Source organism: Furipterus horrens, unplaced genomic scaffold (assembly GCF_987537825.1).
Source record: "Furipterus horrens unplaced genomic scaffold, mFurHor1.1.pri manual_scaffold_3, whole genome shotgun sequence".
NCBI lineage: Eukaryota > Metazoa > Chordata > Mammalia > Chiroptera > Furipteridae > Furipterus > Furipterus horrens.
This window is the reverse complement of record NW_028327173.1, coordinates 8,808,484-8,822,794: the sequence shown is the minus strand read 5'-3', so window position 1 is coordinate 8,822,794 and position 14,311 is coordinate 8,808,484. Positions and strand designations below refer to the sequence as shown.

The 14,311-nt window shown below is 53.2% G+C and overlaps 1 protein-coding gene across 1 annotated transcript in view; it reads right to left on the bottom strand.

Annotated features, from left to right (window-relative positions):
• Positions 1-9,924: 9,924 nt before the first annotated feature.
• Positions 9,925-14,311, bottom strand: part of KAZN (kazrin, periplakin interacting protein) — a 386,388-nt gene continuing 382,001 nt past the window's right edge. The window contains exons 14-15 of the mRNA XM_090268631.1: positions 12,683-12,797; positions 9,925-11,325 (exon numbers count right to left, since the gene is read on the bottom strand). Coding sequence (XP_090124757.1) covers positions 11,161-11,325; positions 12,683-12,797 — 280 coding nt within the window. The 3' untranslated portion in view covers positions 9,925-11,160. The remainder of the gene's footprint in view (positions 11,326-12,682; positions 12,798-14,311) is intronic.

The following is a 14,311-nucleotide window of genomic DNA, read 5'->3' as shown; positions in this document are numbered from 1 at the left end:
TTAGGATGGGACATCTTTGCGGGGCCACTAATAAGCCCACCAACGCTCTTCCACACATCTGTCTTTATTTGCCCCAAGGTCTCCCCCTCTCCACACCCCACAACTGGCTGCCTGATTGTCCCTGTGGTGTCCTGGCACCCACAGAGAGAGGCCCTGCTTGGCATGCCCAGGGGCTAGGAACATGAGGAGGCGGCAGGTGGCTGGACAAGGTGAAGTTTATGGCCATTCTTCAGGTGCCCCAATTGTGTGTCTGACTCCCTCGGGGCCGCCCACATGGTCCCGTGGGGCTGTTTTTATAGTCTTCTCTCCCTGGGAACAGTGGCCCTTAAAAATATCCTGCTGCTCCCAGCTGCCTCACAGCAGGTGGCAGGTGTTGGGCTCCTGGAGGCCACCTGCATGGGACCTTTCAGAAGGGAAAGAGCTGGAACCTCCTGTTGGGGTTGCGCCTACAAAGAAGGGCCTTGTGGTTAGTTGGAGGCCTGTGGCTGGTGGAGGTCCTTGTGGTTGGTTGGTGGAAGGCCTCATTCTCAGCTCGCCTCCCGCTGGACAGCCTGTCGCCCTTGGGCACTATACTGGGCTCAGGATCCAGGTGTCCTGGCTGGGAGAGAATCTCAGCTGGCCAACAGGTATTCTGATTTGTCCTGAAACCAGCTTCCAAATTTTTCTTGTCCCACTGAAGATGTGTTTTTTGCCTTCTGTCGGGGAAACAGACTCCCCCCCACCCCGCCTCTCCCACCCCCCCCCCCCATCAACAATCGCTCTTTTCAGGTTGCAGGGAGGGGACAGGGATGGTAAGGGGCCTGCTCCCTTGAAGGCCCCTCTTAGGCAAGATCTCTGGGTGGTCTGGGCTGGTTTGCCTCTTTCTGAGCTGAACGGGGCTGGGCTGGGGCTGAGAGGGATGTATCTCTCGCCATCTAGTGGAGAGCAGTGGGACTTCGAGCTGTAGTGGCCTCCTGTCTACACTGGAGCTGGTTACCCAAGGGCAAGGGTTCAAGCCCTGGCTGTGCCACGGAATCCCCCCGGCGGGTCTGAAAACATACATATGCTCAAGCCCCACTCCATACCCCCTGCATCAGAAACCCTGAGGTCTGGACACCTGCACGTTAGCTTTAGATTGCTAAGCCTTGCCTGCAAAATCTAAATGATGGGGTTTGGGAATCTGGGAATCTGGAAATCTGAGTTCTTAACAAGACTTCTTCAGTAACTCTTACGGCTTGACTGGAACACCACTGACTCACTGTTCACACGTTAAATGAGACAACTGATGCTATATCTGGTTGTGTTATTAGAAGCATGATACCCAGGTTAGGGAAGGGTATAATATAGTGGTTAATATCTGGGTTCAGGTCCTGCTTTTACTACTGTCAATTGTGTGACCTAGAGCCAAATGTCTTAACTCCTTCCTGCTTCTGAGGACTCGAGGTGGTCATGCATGACGCACGTAGCACAGGGTCTGGCCCTAAGAAAGAAGGTCATGTTGGGACCTGTTGCCAAGATCTGTTGGGAGCGCCATGTGTGATTTCAGTGACATACTTATAAAGGGAATGTCCAGAGGAGGAGGAGGAGGAGGAGGAGGAAGGGGACAGGAGAGGAAAAGCCAAGGGACCTGGAGAAAGTTTGAGGGTCTATAATTGGGGGGAAGAGGGGTTTGGGGAGAGAGGTATGTGTGCTGCTTAAAAAACCCCACATCAGATACCAGGCCCTACTGTGCAAGAGGCAGTCTGTGAGAGCAAATGCCTCCTGACCACAAGCTAGGAAGGCTGCAGACAGACAGACCCCGGGGCAGTGAGCTTGCCGTCAGGGAAGCCTTCAAGCAGAGGCTGAAGGAAAGCTCTGTGCGTCTGTGCCACAGAGCAGTGGTGCCCACCACGGTGCTTATGCCCCATGGCGTGTGGGCCCATGGAGGGGGACACACAGCCCAGCACTTGCTACAATGGCTATTTGTGTATTGATGTACACGCTCAGTACATATATGCACATGTGTATGTATGTCTGTTTCTGTGGTTTCGCAGAAGTAGGTAGCAATGTCAGGCCTGAGCCAAAGTTAGAATGCATATATATGAAGTATTATGGACTAAATGTTTGTATTTTGCCCCTCCCAAGTTCATATGTTGAAATCTAACCCCCAATGTGATGCTGTTAGCAGGTTGAGCCTTTGGGAGGTGAGTAGGTCATGAGGGTGGAGGCCTTATGAATGGAATTCGTGCCCTTACAAAAGAGTCCCTAGAGAGGTCCCCCGCCCCTTCCTCCCTGAGGACGCAGAGGGATGATGGCCATCTGCAACCTGGAAGAGGGCCCTCCGCAGAACCCGACCATGCTGACTCCCTGATCCTGTGCTCCCAGCCCCCAGAGCAGTAAGACATACATTTCTGTGGTTTAGAAGCCCCCTGGTCTAGGCTGCAGCTGGAACAGACTAAGACAGGAAGTCTTAATTATAGAGTCATTCTGTAGATGTGGCAGAAACGGTCAGAGGGGTCTCAGGGAGCCCGGCCTCAGAGGGACTTCCCACGTGGGTCTGGAGATTGATCTCCGGCACACTGTGTGTTGCGTCCCCACCCATGGAGACTGTACCCCGCGCCCCCTGCCTTCTCAGGTCACCGGGAGGCTGCCTCTGTGAAAGCATTGCCCTCTTCAGTGAGCCAGTCGGAGGCCACTGGTGACCTCAACACTGGAGTTCACTGGGTTGAGTGGCCGAGAAGCCACAGCCACGGTGGTCCCAGAGAGGGAAGGTGCCAACAGACCTGCCCTTCGGTCCCCCGCCCACCTCCCTCCTCCCACGTGTCTCCCGCGGTCTGTCCCCCTTGCCTTGTTGGTTTGCTTGTTTTTCTCAGATCACCTGCTTTCACGCAGTCGGTGGCTTTGTTGTTCATTGTTTGAGGCCAGAGACTGTTTGGCCCGCAGCTCTCCCTCGGATGCTGCTGTGTGCCATTGGCCTCGCAGGGCTCCTGGCAAGACCCTGCTCCAGATGTCCTCAGGCTCGGTGCCATTGGGGGACGCGGCTATGTCCTCGGCTCTGGACTGACCTCTGTTGTGAGCTGGAGCCGAGGGACCCCAGAGAAGAACCTGGCAACTCCGTTAGGCATGGGAACTACATTAGGAATGAGGGGTGACATTCCTCAGGGTGTCCAAAGGGTGACATGGCAGCAAGGAAACACAGAGTGGCCTCTTCCCTACAAATGCAGTTTGACTTCTGACTTTGTAATGTCACAGGCTCAAGGGAGGGGCAACTCTAGCTGGGAAGTTGGAGTTAGTTACAAAAAAGGAATTTAGGATTATTTCACCCTTCCATGTTGTTCTGTGTAGTGTAGATAGAATGCTGGACATGCAGGGGGAGGTGGTGTGTGTGCACAGGCATGAGCTATGTGGATTGATTGCTCAACATGCATGGGGAGGTACCGTGTGTACATGTGTGCATGTATGCACAGGTATGAGCTATGTGGGAGTGAGGAGGAGGGACAGGAGTCACTTGAGGTCAAGCCCAGGTGGATGGTGGGTAGCTTCATTGGACTCTTTTAGGGTCAAGCAACTGATCCCCAGTCATGCTGACTTCATCAAGCGGTGGGAGGAGAGCGTGAAAGTGCTGTGGACTTGATTGTGTCCCCTCAAAATCCATGTGTTGAAGTCCTAACCCCCAGGGCCTCATAATGTGACTGCGTCAGACCCCCACCCCCAAGAATGACAGGAAGTGAGGACACAGCAGTTCCCCAAAGCTGCCAGAGCAGGGAAGGCTCCCTCACCAGAGACCCGAGGCCCGGACAGGGAAGGGCCGCACAGCCCGAGTCTGTGAGCCAGGACGGTCAGCTCTGCCTGGTCTCGGACCACCACTCTGGGGAGAGTAAGCAGCTGTCACCTCAGCTGCCCTCGGGCTCAGTCACCAATTAGCGAGGAGGCCTTGGGCAAGTGTGAGAAACTTCCTGCTTGATTTCTATTTTTTTAAAAAAATTAAGCGCAGTTGATGAAGGTGTGGCGTGGGATGAGCTGCTGTCAGCACTCACTCGACCAGGACATTCCAGTTCCTAAATGGTGACCTTGTTTTAAGGTGGGAGCTCCAGGAGCCGGCTTTCCCATTTAAACCTGGAATTTATAGACTCATTTTCTGCCAGGTGGAGGGGGTGGAGCCAGCTTCAATGACGCCACAGCGACCTGAGCAGGAAGTCCTCCCGCCCAGGGACTGTCTGGCCTCAGGAATTGCTCACTGTAAACAGCTGGGTGTGGCCAGCCCTCTGCCCACGCTGAGATCCCCGTTCCCACTCATAGCTCAGAACGCCGAGAATCTGGGTAAACGCTCCATGCCTCAGTTTCCCCATTTGTCAGACGAGAAAAGCAATACCTACCTGAAAGAGTGGCTGGGGAGTAAATGGACAAAAACATGGACTGCGGTGCTTCTCAGTGTGGGATGATTTTGCCTCCCCAGAGGACGTCTGGCAATGTCTGGAGAAATTCGTGGTTGTCATGACTGGAGTGGGGTGACATGGCACCTGGTGAGTACAGGTCAGGGATGCTGCTCAACATCCTGTAATGCACAGGACAGCTCTGTCCCCCAACAACGTCTGTCCAGAGTGTCGGTAGTGCCCAGGGTGAGAAACCCTGCCATATGGGACAGGGCAGTGTGCAGTCTATATCCGCTGTTATTAGACCTGACCTCTGAGTCAGGCGTCCCTGAATTCTCGGTTCTGTTTCTGGTGCTTCCGTGAGCTGCTGGGTGTGTGGATTCAAGTTTCTTTCCCTCTCTGAATAGCAGGGGGCTACTGACCCTGGAGTCCGGCTGCCCTGGCCCACCTGCTAGGGAAAGAAGCATCTATCAGGAAAGAGGAAAGCTCTCTCTGGTCACATGAAAGGATCCCACACTGTCCCCTAAGAGCCATAGGACAATCTTCTCTCACCAGTGCAAACACTGTCCCTTCAGGGTTTGTGGCCCAGTGCTGACCCCACCTGGGTCAAGCCGATGAGGTTCTACCCTAAGACTTTGCTAGAACTACTGGCCAGGGGCCCTGTCCTGTGTGGGGCAGCTGCTTAGCCTTGCTAAGCTGCAAGGCTGTGTGTCTGTCGGTCATTTTGCTGACAGACAGGGACAACCTGTCTGGGAATAAATTTGATAGAGAGGAAAGCAAAGCCAAGAGATAAAGAGAGATAAAGATCCTGAAAAGGGAGATTTCCGACCAAGATGGAGGCATAGACAGACACGCTGCATCCACAACTAAGAAGAAATACAACTACCTCAAAACTAGAGACAACCAGAAGTTCCAGAACAGCAGGCATCATGGAAGTCCAACAAACAAAGATATAAAGAAGAAATACTCACCCAGACAGGTAGAAGGGGCAGAGCCGGGGTGGAGAGAACGCAGTGTGGTGGCGGCGGTAGCAGCAGGCCGGTGGAAAGCACAGTCACACATTTTAAAAACTCGGGAGGGACACCTAAGGAGCGCTCCCAGCACCAGACCAGACCGCACAGCTCATCGTCCCAGCCACGGGGAAAATCAAGCCTCATTGCTTCTGACTGTGCAGACCAGTGGGGGCTGGGGCAGAGGCAGAAACTGCTGGTCTCAGCAGAGTTCACTTGTTTAAAGGGCCCCCATGGTCCTAGAGCACCCACAGACCCATCCGCTCTGGGAACGACAGCCAGGGCAACAGCTAGGGAGGCGCCAGTCCCACACAGAAGTGGAAGAAGTGCCTGGAAAAGGGGCGAGTGCTGAGCAGGCAGGTGGCATTGCTCCCTCTCTGACCCCTCCCCCACATACAGCACCACAACGTGGTGAAACAGGTCGCCCTGTACTGATGAGTCCCTAAGGCTCTGCCCCTTACAACGTAACAGGAGCAACAGCTCTACCTAAGACACAGAGGCAAACAAACACGGGAGCCTGTCAGGATGAGGAGACAGAGAAATATGGCCCAAAAGAGGGAATGTATCAAGGTTCCAGTGGGAGAACTAAGCGACGAGGAGAGAGCCAACCTAACAGATGCAGAATTCAAAACACTGGTGATAAAGATGTTCACAGGCTGATAGATATGCTTGAATATGGCAAACACATAAGGGAAGAAGTGAAGGCTATGCTAAATGAAATGAAGGAGAATCCACAGAAAATCAATGGTAAAGGGAAGGAAACTGGGGTTCAAATCAATGAGTTGGAACATAAGGAAGAAAAAAAATACAGAATGAGGAAACAAGAATTGAAAAAAAATGAGGAGACGCTTAGGAACCTCTGGGATAACTTTAAACATGCCAACATCCAAACCATAGGGGTGCCAGAAGGAGAAGAGGAAGAGCAAGAAATGGAAAGCCTATGTGAAAAAATAATGACAGAAAACTTCCCAAATTTGGCAAAGGAAATAGACATACAAGTCCAGGAGGCACAGAGAGTCCTAAACAAGCTAGTCCCAAAGAGGACCACACCAAGACACATCATAATTAAAATGCCAAAGGTGAAAGATAAAGAGAGAATCTTAAAAGCAACAAGAGAAAAGCAGAGAGTTACCTATAAAGGGGTGTCTATAAGACTGTCAGCTGGTTTCTCAAAAGAAACTTTGCAGGCAAGAAGGGACTGGCAAGAAGTATTCAAGGTGATGAAAAGCAAGGACTTACAACCAAGATTCCTCTATCCAGCAAAGCTATTATTTAGAATGGAAGGGCAGAGAAAGTGCTGCCAAGACAAGGCAAAGCTAAAGGAGTTCATCATCACCAAGCTATTATTATATGAAATATCAAAGGGACTTACTTAAGAAAAAGAAGATCAAAATCATTAGCATTAAAATGACAACAAACTCACAACTATCAACAACTGAATCTAAAAAATAAAAACAAAATCCAACAAAGCAAACCAGAATAGGAACAGAATCATAGGTATTGAGATCATTTGGAGGGTTATCAGCTGGGAGGGGGAAGAGGGAGAAGTGGGAAAATGGTGCAGGGACTAAGAAGCATAATTGGTTGGTACAAAATAGACATAGGGAAGTTAAGAATAATATAGGAAAGGGTGAAGCCAAAGAACTTATATGTATGACCCATGGACATGAACTAAGGGGGGTGGGATTGCCAGAGGGAAGGTGGGTACTGGGCAGAGGGGATCAAAGGGGGAAAAAAAACTGGGACTACTGTAACAACATAATCAATAAAATATACTTAAAATGCCCTGGCTGGTGTGGCTCAGTGGATTGAGCACCAGCCTGCGAACCAGAGGGTCACACGTTTGATTCCCAGTCAGGGCACGTGCCTGGGTGGCAGGCCAGGTCCCCATTTGCGGGTGCATGAGAGGCAACCACACATTGATATATATATATATATATATATATATATATATATATATATATATACACACACACACACACACACACACACTTAAAAAAAGAAAAGATCCTTAAATAAGCATTCACACTGAATCTGGACTTGTCCAACCCAGTCATGGTCCTGGACCGTTCGCCAGTAAACCCTGTTATTTTTAACCAGTTTTTGAGTTGGATTTCTGTCACTTGTCACTGGCTAATGCAGATAACCCAGTTGTCTTGTTCTAGACTTTTTTTTTTCCAGTTGGAAAAGCTTTTCCAGCAGGAGAGAGCACACCTGAACTCCATTTTTGAGTCATCAAGTCCTAGGCTGGAAGGTAGGGGAGGGTGGGATCACCAATATTGCAGTGGGGCGTGGGGAGGGACCAGCCTGAAAGTTGGGGTGCAGATAACTGTGTTCAAGTCTCTTCCTGGTGATTTCTGAGCGTTACGGAGCTGCGCAGGCCCCTTGGCCTTTCCCACCTCAGGTTCCTCGTCTATGAAATGGATTAATCATCTCCTTCGCAAAGAGTCTGCCGGGAAAATTAAATGAGAACACACACGGAGAAAGGCCACCTCGTCCGTAAAGCGTTGTGCAGTAGTATTTATTGTTACAGTGTTAAAATTCACTCTTGGGAAGATGTGGGGCCATGACCGGCCACCAAAGGCCAGGAACAGCAGCTTTGTTCATGGACCACTCGCCTCCTTGGCAGCCACCCCCCCTTGTGTGGGAGGGCCTGGGAAATTCTCACCAGCCAACCACTGGCAACAGTGTTCAATTCAGAGGGTGCTGCTTCCCACGGGCTGTTTTTTCCCACAGGGTGTTTTTTTCCTGCCACTTGAACTAGCAGGAGCCTGTTGGAGCCTCAAAGAGCAGCGCAGAGGTGACAGTGCCCCGAACATACAGGTTCTGATGGGCAGGGACAGCTGGGCTTGGAGGAACAGAGGGGCCAGGGTGGCCCTGCACTGGGCCTGGACTCCCATCCTGCCCAAATCATCCCACGCTGCCAGACCCCGCCCTGTACAAGGACATCAAGATCCGGGGCCAATATTCCGAGGCCCCGCCACGCTGGCTGGGTGGAGACCCCTCCCCACTGACCTTACCTGGTCAGGTTCTCGTGCGGTCTCCCCCCCCCCCCCCCCCCCCCCCCCGCCTCCTGCAGCCTGGGGTCTGGTCACTGAGATGCTGGAGAAAAGCTCTGCTCAGCCCAGGACAAAGGGGTCTTTCAGAGGCACCCAGGGTCAGAAAGCTGGGTCTGCTGAGCAGGTGCCTTCTGATGGCTCTGCCTACTCTTGTTCTCCCTGACGTCCGGCCTCAGGAACCCCTTTTCAAAGGGGCCAGCACCTGCCGGCACGGGCAACGACACCTTTCAGAGAAGCACTGAGTTGTTCCCAGGTCCAGATGCCACGTCACCCTTTAAGGGCCGAGACCATGACTCAGGCTGTTTGGACCTGGCAGGTCAGCGTTCTGCTGGTGGCCGCTCTGCCAGGTTTGTCAGTCGGCTACCAGATCTTTCAGCCTGGACATTCTGAACCCCCTGCTCTGCTTGCCCACCCTTGAAGCAGAGATGACGGTTCGGATTTTTCCAGCAGACAAAGCCCCCATGATGGACCTCTGTGTGAAGTTTGTTTATTTATCATCCAACCTGTTCTCATGTTGAAAAGCCAGCTCCCGACGCTCGCCTGGCTGCCAAGGATACGAGCATTGAGCATCGCGTAGGAGAGAACGTGTGGTCAGTGCGTCATTCGGACCGAAAGGTGCATTCCAGGTTGCCCATGTGGCCCCAGGCCGTCCGGCCTAATGCCGTCCCTGCCAGGGACCCCCCAATTGTCTGCTTGCTCATCTTGTCCCCAGAGTGATGGAGTCGGGGAACAATGTGAGCTTCATTACGGACAAGTTGGGCGAACATTAGTTTCAAATAACCAGCTCTGCATTCAGTCACCCGTTGTGGGAATAACTGCCCGCCTGGTTTGCTGCCCCCAAGAGGCAGGTCCTGAGCGGCCGCCGGGTCACCTAGCCTGGGTGCTGGCTCGGGAATGACCTGGGGCACCAGCTTAGCTGGAGGTTTTGCTCTCCTATCCGGGCTGTGACTCTGCAGCTTCAGGACCCGTGTGTGGCTGAATGTCACAAAGATCCTGGGGTTTGAAACCTCTATAAAGCCAAGGCAGGTACCGAAACTTCACCCCTCAGTCCCTGGGATCAAAAATGTGTCCCTAGGAGGCCAAAGGTTCAGACGAAAGGGGGCGTCTACCTGTCTGCTCAGCAGGCATTTGGTTCCAGGGCAAGAAAGGCAGTGAGAGAGAGAACGCCACAGCCTTGGCGTTGGGGTGGAGCGCTCCGGTCCTCCTCGGGGGAGCAAGGCTGGGCTGAGGAGCTCTCCGAGGCTGATGCCTGCTGCGCGTGTTGGGAATTCACATCGCTCCTTGACTCTCCGTGCAAACGGCTTCAGTAGCCATGGAGCATCGTGGTCCCAGTGAATGATGCACTTTGATACTGAGGCTAAGTAGGACCCCAGTGAACGTGTCCTTCCCACATCATCGCTCAGGAACTCAATCAAGCCTGAGCACTGGAACCAAACTGGTTTCCCAGCTGGGCATGTGGGATTTCTCTCTGTTTTGTCAAGCCCTGGGGAGGGAGGGGGCGCTCTAGAGAATCGAAACATTAAACATTCCTTGTCCTCTTTTGCACATGGCTTCAAACATAACAGAGTTAGAGAGGCAGTTCCCTGTCAGCTGTGTCGTAAGGGAGAAATTAGACAGCCCCCCACGCCTAACTTCCCACCTGTCTCCTGAGAGGTTACAAAATGTGTTACAGACATTAGCAAGGGTTAATCCTCACAGCATCCCTGGGAGGGAACCAGAAGTACAGTAGATGAAGACGTTGAGGCACAGAGAGGTGAGGCCACCGGGAAGAAGCCACCCAGCAGAGTAGTGACAGAGCCCAGCAAAGGGCTGGGGGTGCTCGCCACCATGTCAATGGCTTTGCTCCGTGAGAGCCATCTCAGTTAGGACACTGGGAGAGCACCCCTCTGTTTCAGGGGACAGACATCCCAACCAAGTGTTGCTGGGTTAACGGTGAGCATTTCCCTGCCCCCCAATCCCAGATCCATCGTCACATTTGGTACGGTTGTCACGGACCGGACTCAGTCATCCCTGATCCTGATGTCACCATACCCTCCACCCTGATGACAGACTATCTGCATTTCCTGGGAATGTCCCCACTAAGCCCCATCCTGCATGGATCATTCTCTTGACCTCACCCCATGGAGCTGCCCCAGGGAGGACGATGTTCGATATGCCCACCCCACATGACATGGGGCTTTTAGGGTAGAGGACATGACTTCCTCATTCTGCTTTCTCCCAAGAGAGATTCAGTGACCCGAAAAAGAACCCAGGTTCTCAGCCATGGGGTCAAGGATGCTGGAGCCGAGACCTCTCAGCAAAAGGCAGCGTTTCCTGTCACCCGCTGTCTGGACGGGTCACGTGTTGACTGGTCAACCTCAGGCTTTGCCTGCTCTGACCACGGTCAGGTGGTTGGAGTCCCACCTGCTCTTCCTGGGAGGGTGTTTGGGGGCATCACGGGTCTCCTTCCACCTTGGCAGCTCGGTTCAAGCCTCCAGGACAACAGCCGCTGGTCAGTCACTCTGAGGGGAGCCTGGGTTACGGAGGGGCTGGGCACTGTGACAGGTCCTCACGGCCAGCACACTCCGGTGGGGCAGGAAGTCCACGGCGGGAGTCTCCTCATTGCATGTGTTCCCATCTGAAGCTGCAGCAGTGTGTTGGGATTTTTCCAGGACCAGAGGAGCATGCTCAGCCCAGGGTCACTATGTACAGTGGAGATGGCACGTGGCTACTCTTCCTCCAGGTGAGACCCTGTGCTGGGTCTGGCAGAGCATCGGTCTCTTACACGTTGGTGACCTCCAGGCCATTGTAGCCTTCCAGGCGTCCCTGCTCCGGCCTGCCCTGGAGGTCGTCGTCCCCACAGTCTTCATTTTGAAGTGATCCATAGTCATCATGGAAGTCGGGCTCCTTGCTGCTGAAGCCCCTGCCTATCTTCCCCAGGGGCAGCTGAGGAGAGAGGAGTGAGACCAAAGGACAGGGGGGAAAAAGAATTGACTTTTCAGGTCTGGGAAATAGGGGGCCTCCAATCCTAACTGCTGTGTGACCTTGAGTAACTTATCAACCTCTCTGTGCTTTTTCTGTTTGTCATAATGCTCTGCTGTGAGTTAACATTAGGAGAGAGCTCTGTGTCCCCAACTTTAAGGAACCTGTTGGTTACCAAGGGTGAGGACAATCTTCCTGATTATCCACAAATCTCCCGTCTTCCTCCTCCATGGGAGGACACCTGAGAACAGGTGTAGCAGAGCAGAGCCTGTCTGAACATGGCCAGGGGGAAATACTCTAGCACCACCTGGTGTGGCAGAAAGGGTGTGGGTTTTAGAGACTCACACACCAGGATTCAGATCCCTGCTTTGCCATGTCCCCGCTGTGTGACCTTGGACAAGTCACTTGCCCTTTCTGAATCTCAGTGTTCTCAGTTACAAAATAGGAATAATAATTCCTATTTTTTTCATTATTCCTCCTCCCCTAAAATGAGCATTTTAAATATTTTTTCCCTCATCACACTCCCACCATGAAATTATACCACAGATATACCCCGCTTCCGTTCATGTATCGTATGTCTACCTCTGCTCATTACATAAAAAGAGTAAGGTTTTCTTCCTGACTCCCTCACCCTTCTGCCACCCTTCTGAGGGTCTCACCCTTAACGAGAATGCTCATTCTGGACGGGGAGCATCTTGAGAGGAAGATGGAAATTTATTCATGCTTATACCCCATGCTAAGGGTGCCCGGAACTCTGTTAGTAACCCTCAAATGTTCACTGAACCAATGGAGGAATGTGGGACTTATCCACTCCTGCTGTCTGGGTCTGTGCACTTCCGTTTCGGGCTCTGTGTTGGTCTGAGTCCGTGACATCAGCCCCCAACTGTACACGATTGGTCACAACGGAGCCTCCTCTGCTATTGGTCGGGTCACTGGGGTTCAATCTAAGTCAGTGGTTCTCAGAGTTTGGGGTGCTTAGACATCCTCTGGGCAGCTTGCATGCAGGGTTCCCCCTCACTGCAGCGGCCCTTTGCTTCAGGAGTCCCGATGGGCCCCAGAATCTGCATGTTGAGCAACCGCCCAGGTGACTGGTGCAGGCGGGGAGACCTGCCCTTTGAGCTACGCGCGACTCTAAACCTTGAGAGGCTTCAGCATCCCACGGGTCCCTTGGAGGTGTCCTCTGAGCTGCACCTGTGACCGGACCCAGCAGATGCCCCCCGCCCCAGGCCAACGCAGGAGCTGGGGAAGGGCAAAGCAGACCCAGATGAGCAGAAACCCTCCGCAGGCCGCAGGGCTCACAGATGAACGCATACGGACTTACCCGGCCGGCCTTGTACTTGATGCTGCCGCTGTTCTCCTCCTTGCCCGCGCGGGTGACGCTGGAGGCCCTCCCAGGGGGCGTGCCAAAGCGCTCGGCCTCCCGGGCGCCCGCGGAGCTGGGGGAAGACCCATTTCAGTGAGTCGGGGGTCCAGTCAGCCACTGCCTCTCGGAGACATTCACATGTCAGTGGCCCACCGGGGCCCTGGGCTGCGATGTCCCTGGGGCTGTGCCTCTGTGAGGGGGGTAGTAACAGCACTTCCCTCATACGGTCCTTGTGGGGATTAAATGAGATGGTACATGCAAAGGGCTGGGAAGTGGCTGGCACACCATGAATAATTGCTGTGAGTATATCTCTCTGAGACCACCACAGACCTGGTCTGAGCCCCCTAGCTGTGCTCTTGTGCCAGCTGCTGACCTTGCTAGGCCTCGGTTTCCTCATCTGTACAATGGAGCCCCGTACGCGCCTCTGGTCTTAACAAGCTATATACCCAGAACAGAAAGTGGCTGCCTTTGCGGTGTAGACAGGGGAGTATGGGAGCGCCCCGCCCCCATCATGCCACAATCTCTCCCCTTGTTTTTCCCACAGTAGCTGAGACCCCACCTTGTTGCTCCTTTGGATAAAAACTTGGGAAAATACAAATGCTTCTGAGAATAAACCAAGCACAGGACGAAGGTCTTTGGAGGCTTGGCATAGCCTATTGAAAATTTCTAGTTACTTCATCAGACCTCAAGGGGATGGGATGGTGGAAGGGTAAGTTTTGATGAAGGAAGGTTCTGGAGAACTGGGCATCCGAGTAGGAGTTCCTGAGTCATCTGAGACACTGGAAAGGCATGTGGTGCACAAAGGAAGGTCTTCCATGGGGTGGGCTGGCCTGAGGGCTCAGTCTCCCCCAATCAAATGAGGATTTACGTGTGGGGATGGAAGGAAAGAGTGTTCATTGGCCACCTGCTGTGTGATGCCAGGTCCCTCACCCACATGAGCTCCTTGAAACCCCCTCCCCAGAAGCCCTGCCAGGGAGCAGTGATTACCCCTATTCAGGCGGAGGGAACTGAGGGCAAGTTTCCTGCAAATTACACAGGTGGCATGGAAGAGCCAGCATCCAGCCCCCGAGGCCCCACCTGCCCCTCAGTTACTTAGGACCTCAGGCACTGAACTGTGAGCGTTTGGGGTGGGGAGGGTAGAGGATCATAAAACACCGCTTTCTCTCTTGGGAGCCTGAAAATCTCAATGAGCCCCTTCCAGCCCTGCTCCCGGGGTCTGCTGAGGGGCTCAAGAATGTTCCCCTTGCCCGTTGCTTGGGTTTCTGGTACCCAGGCTGGGAAATCCTGCCCGCTCAGGAGACAGAAATGGGGCTAGGCCCCTTGTTCTGTGAGCCTGAGAGTCAAGTCTCTGAGTTCCCGGTGGAATCGCTTTTCTCCACTGAAACGCTAAGGAGGACCTGGATTGAGCAAATCGGCCTAAGGGGCACCCCGTGGAACTAGCTCAAGAGGAAATTCCTTCCCTGGCAGACTTCAGTGAGGTCAGGGGATGTGAGCTATTGGTTATCGTAGAGCAGCTCTGCGTCAGGCCTGCTGCGTGCAGGTGGCCTCAGGGACTTCTTGTCAGGGCCTCAGGGGTCATGTCTACTG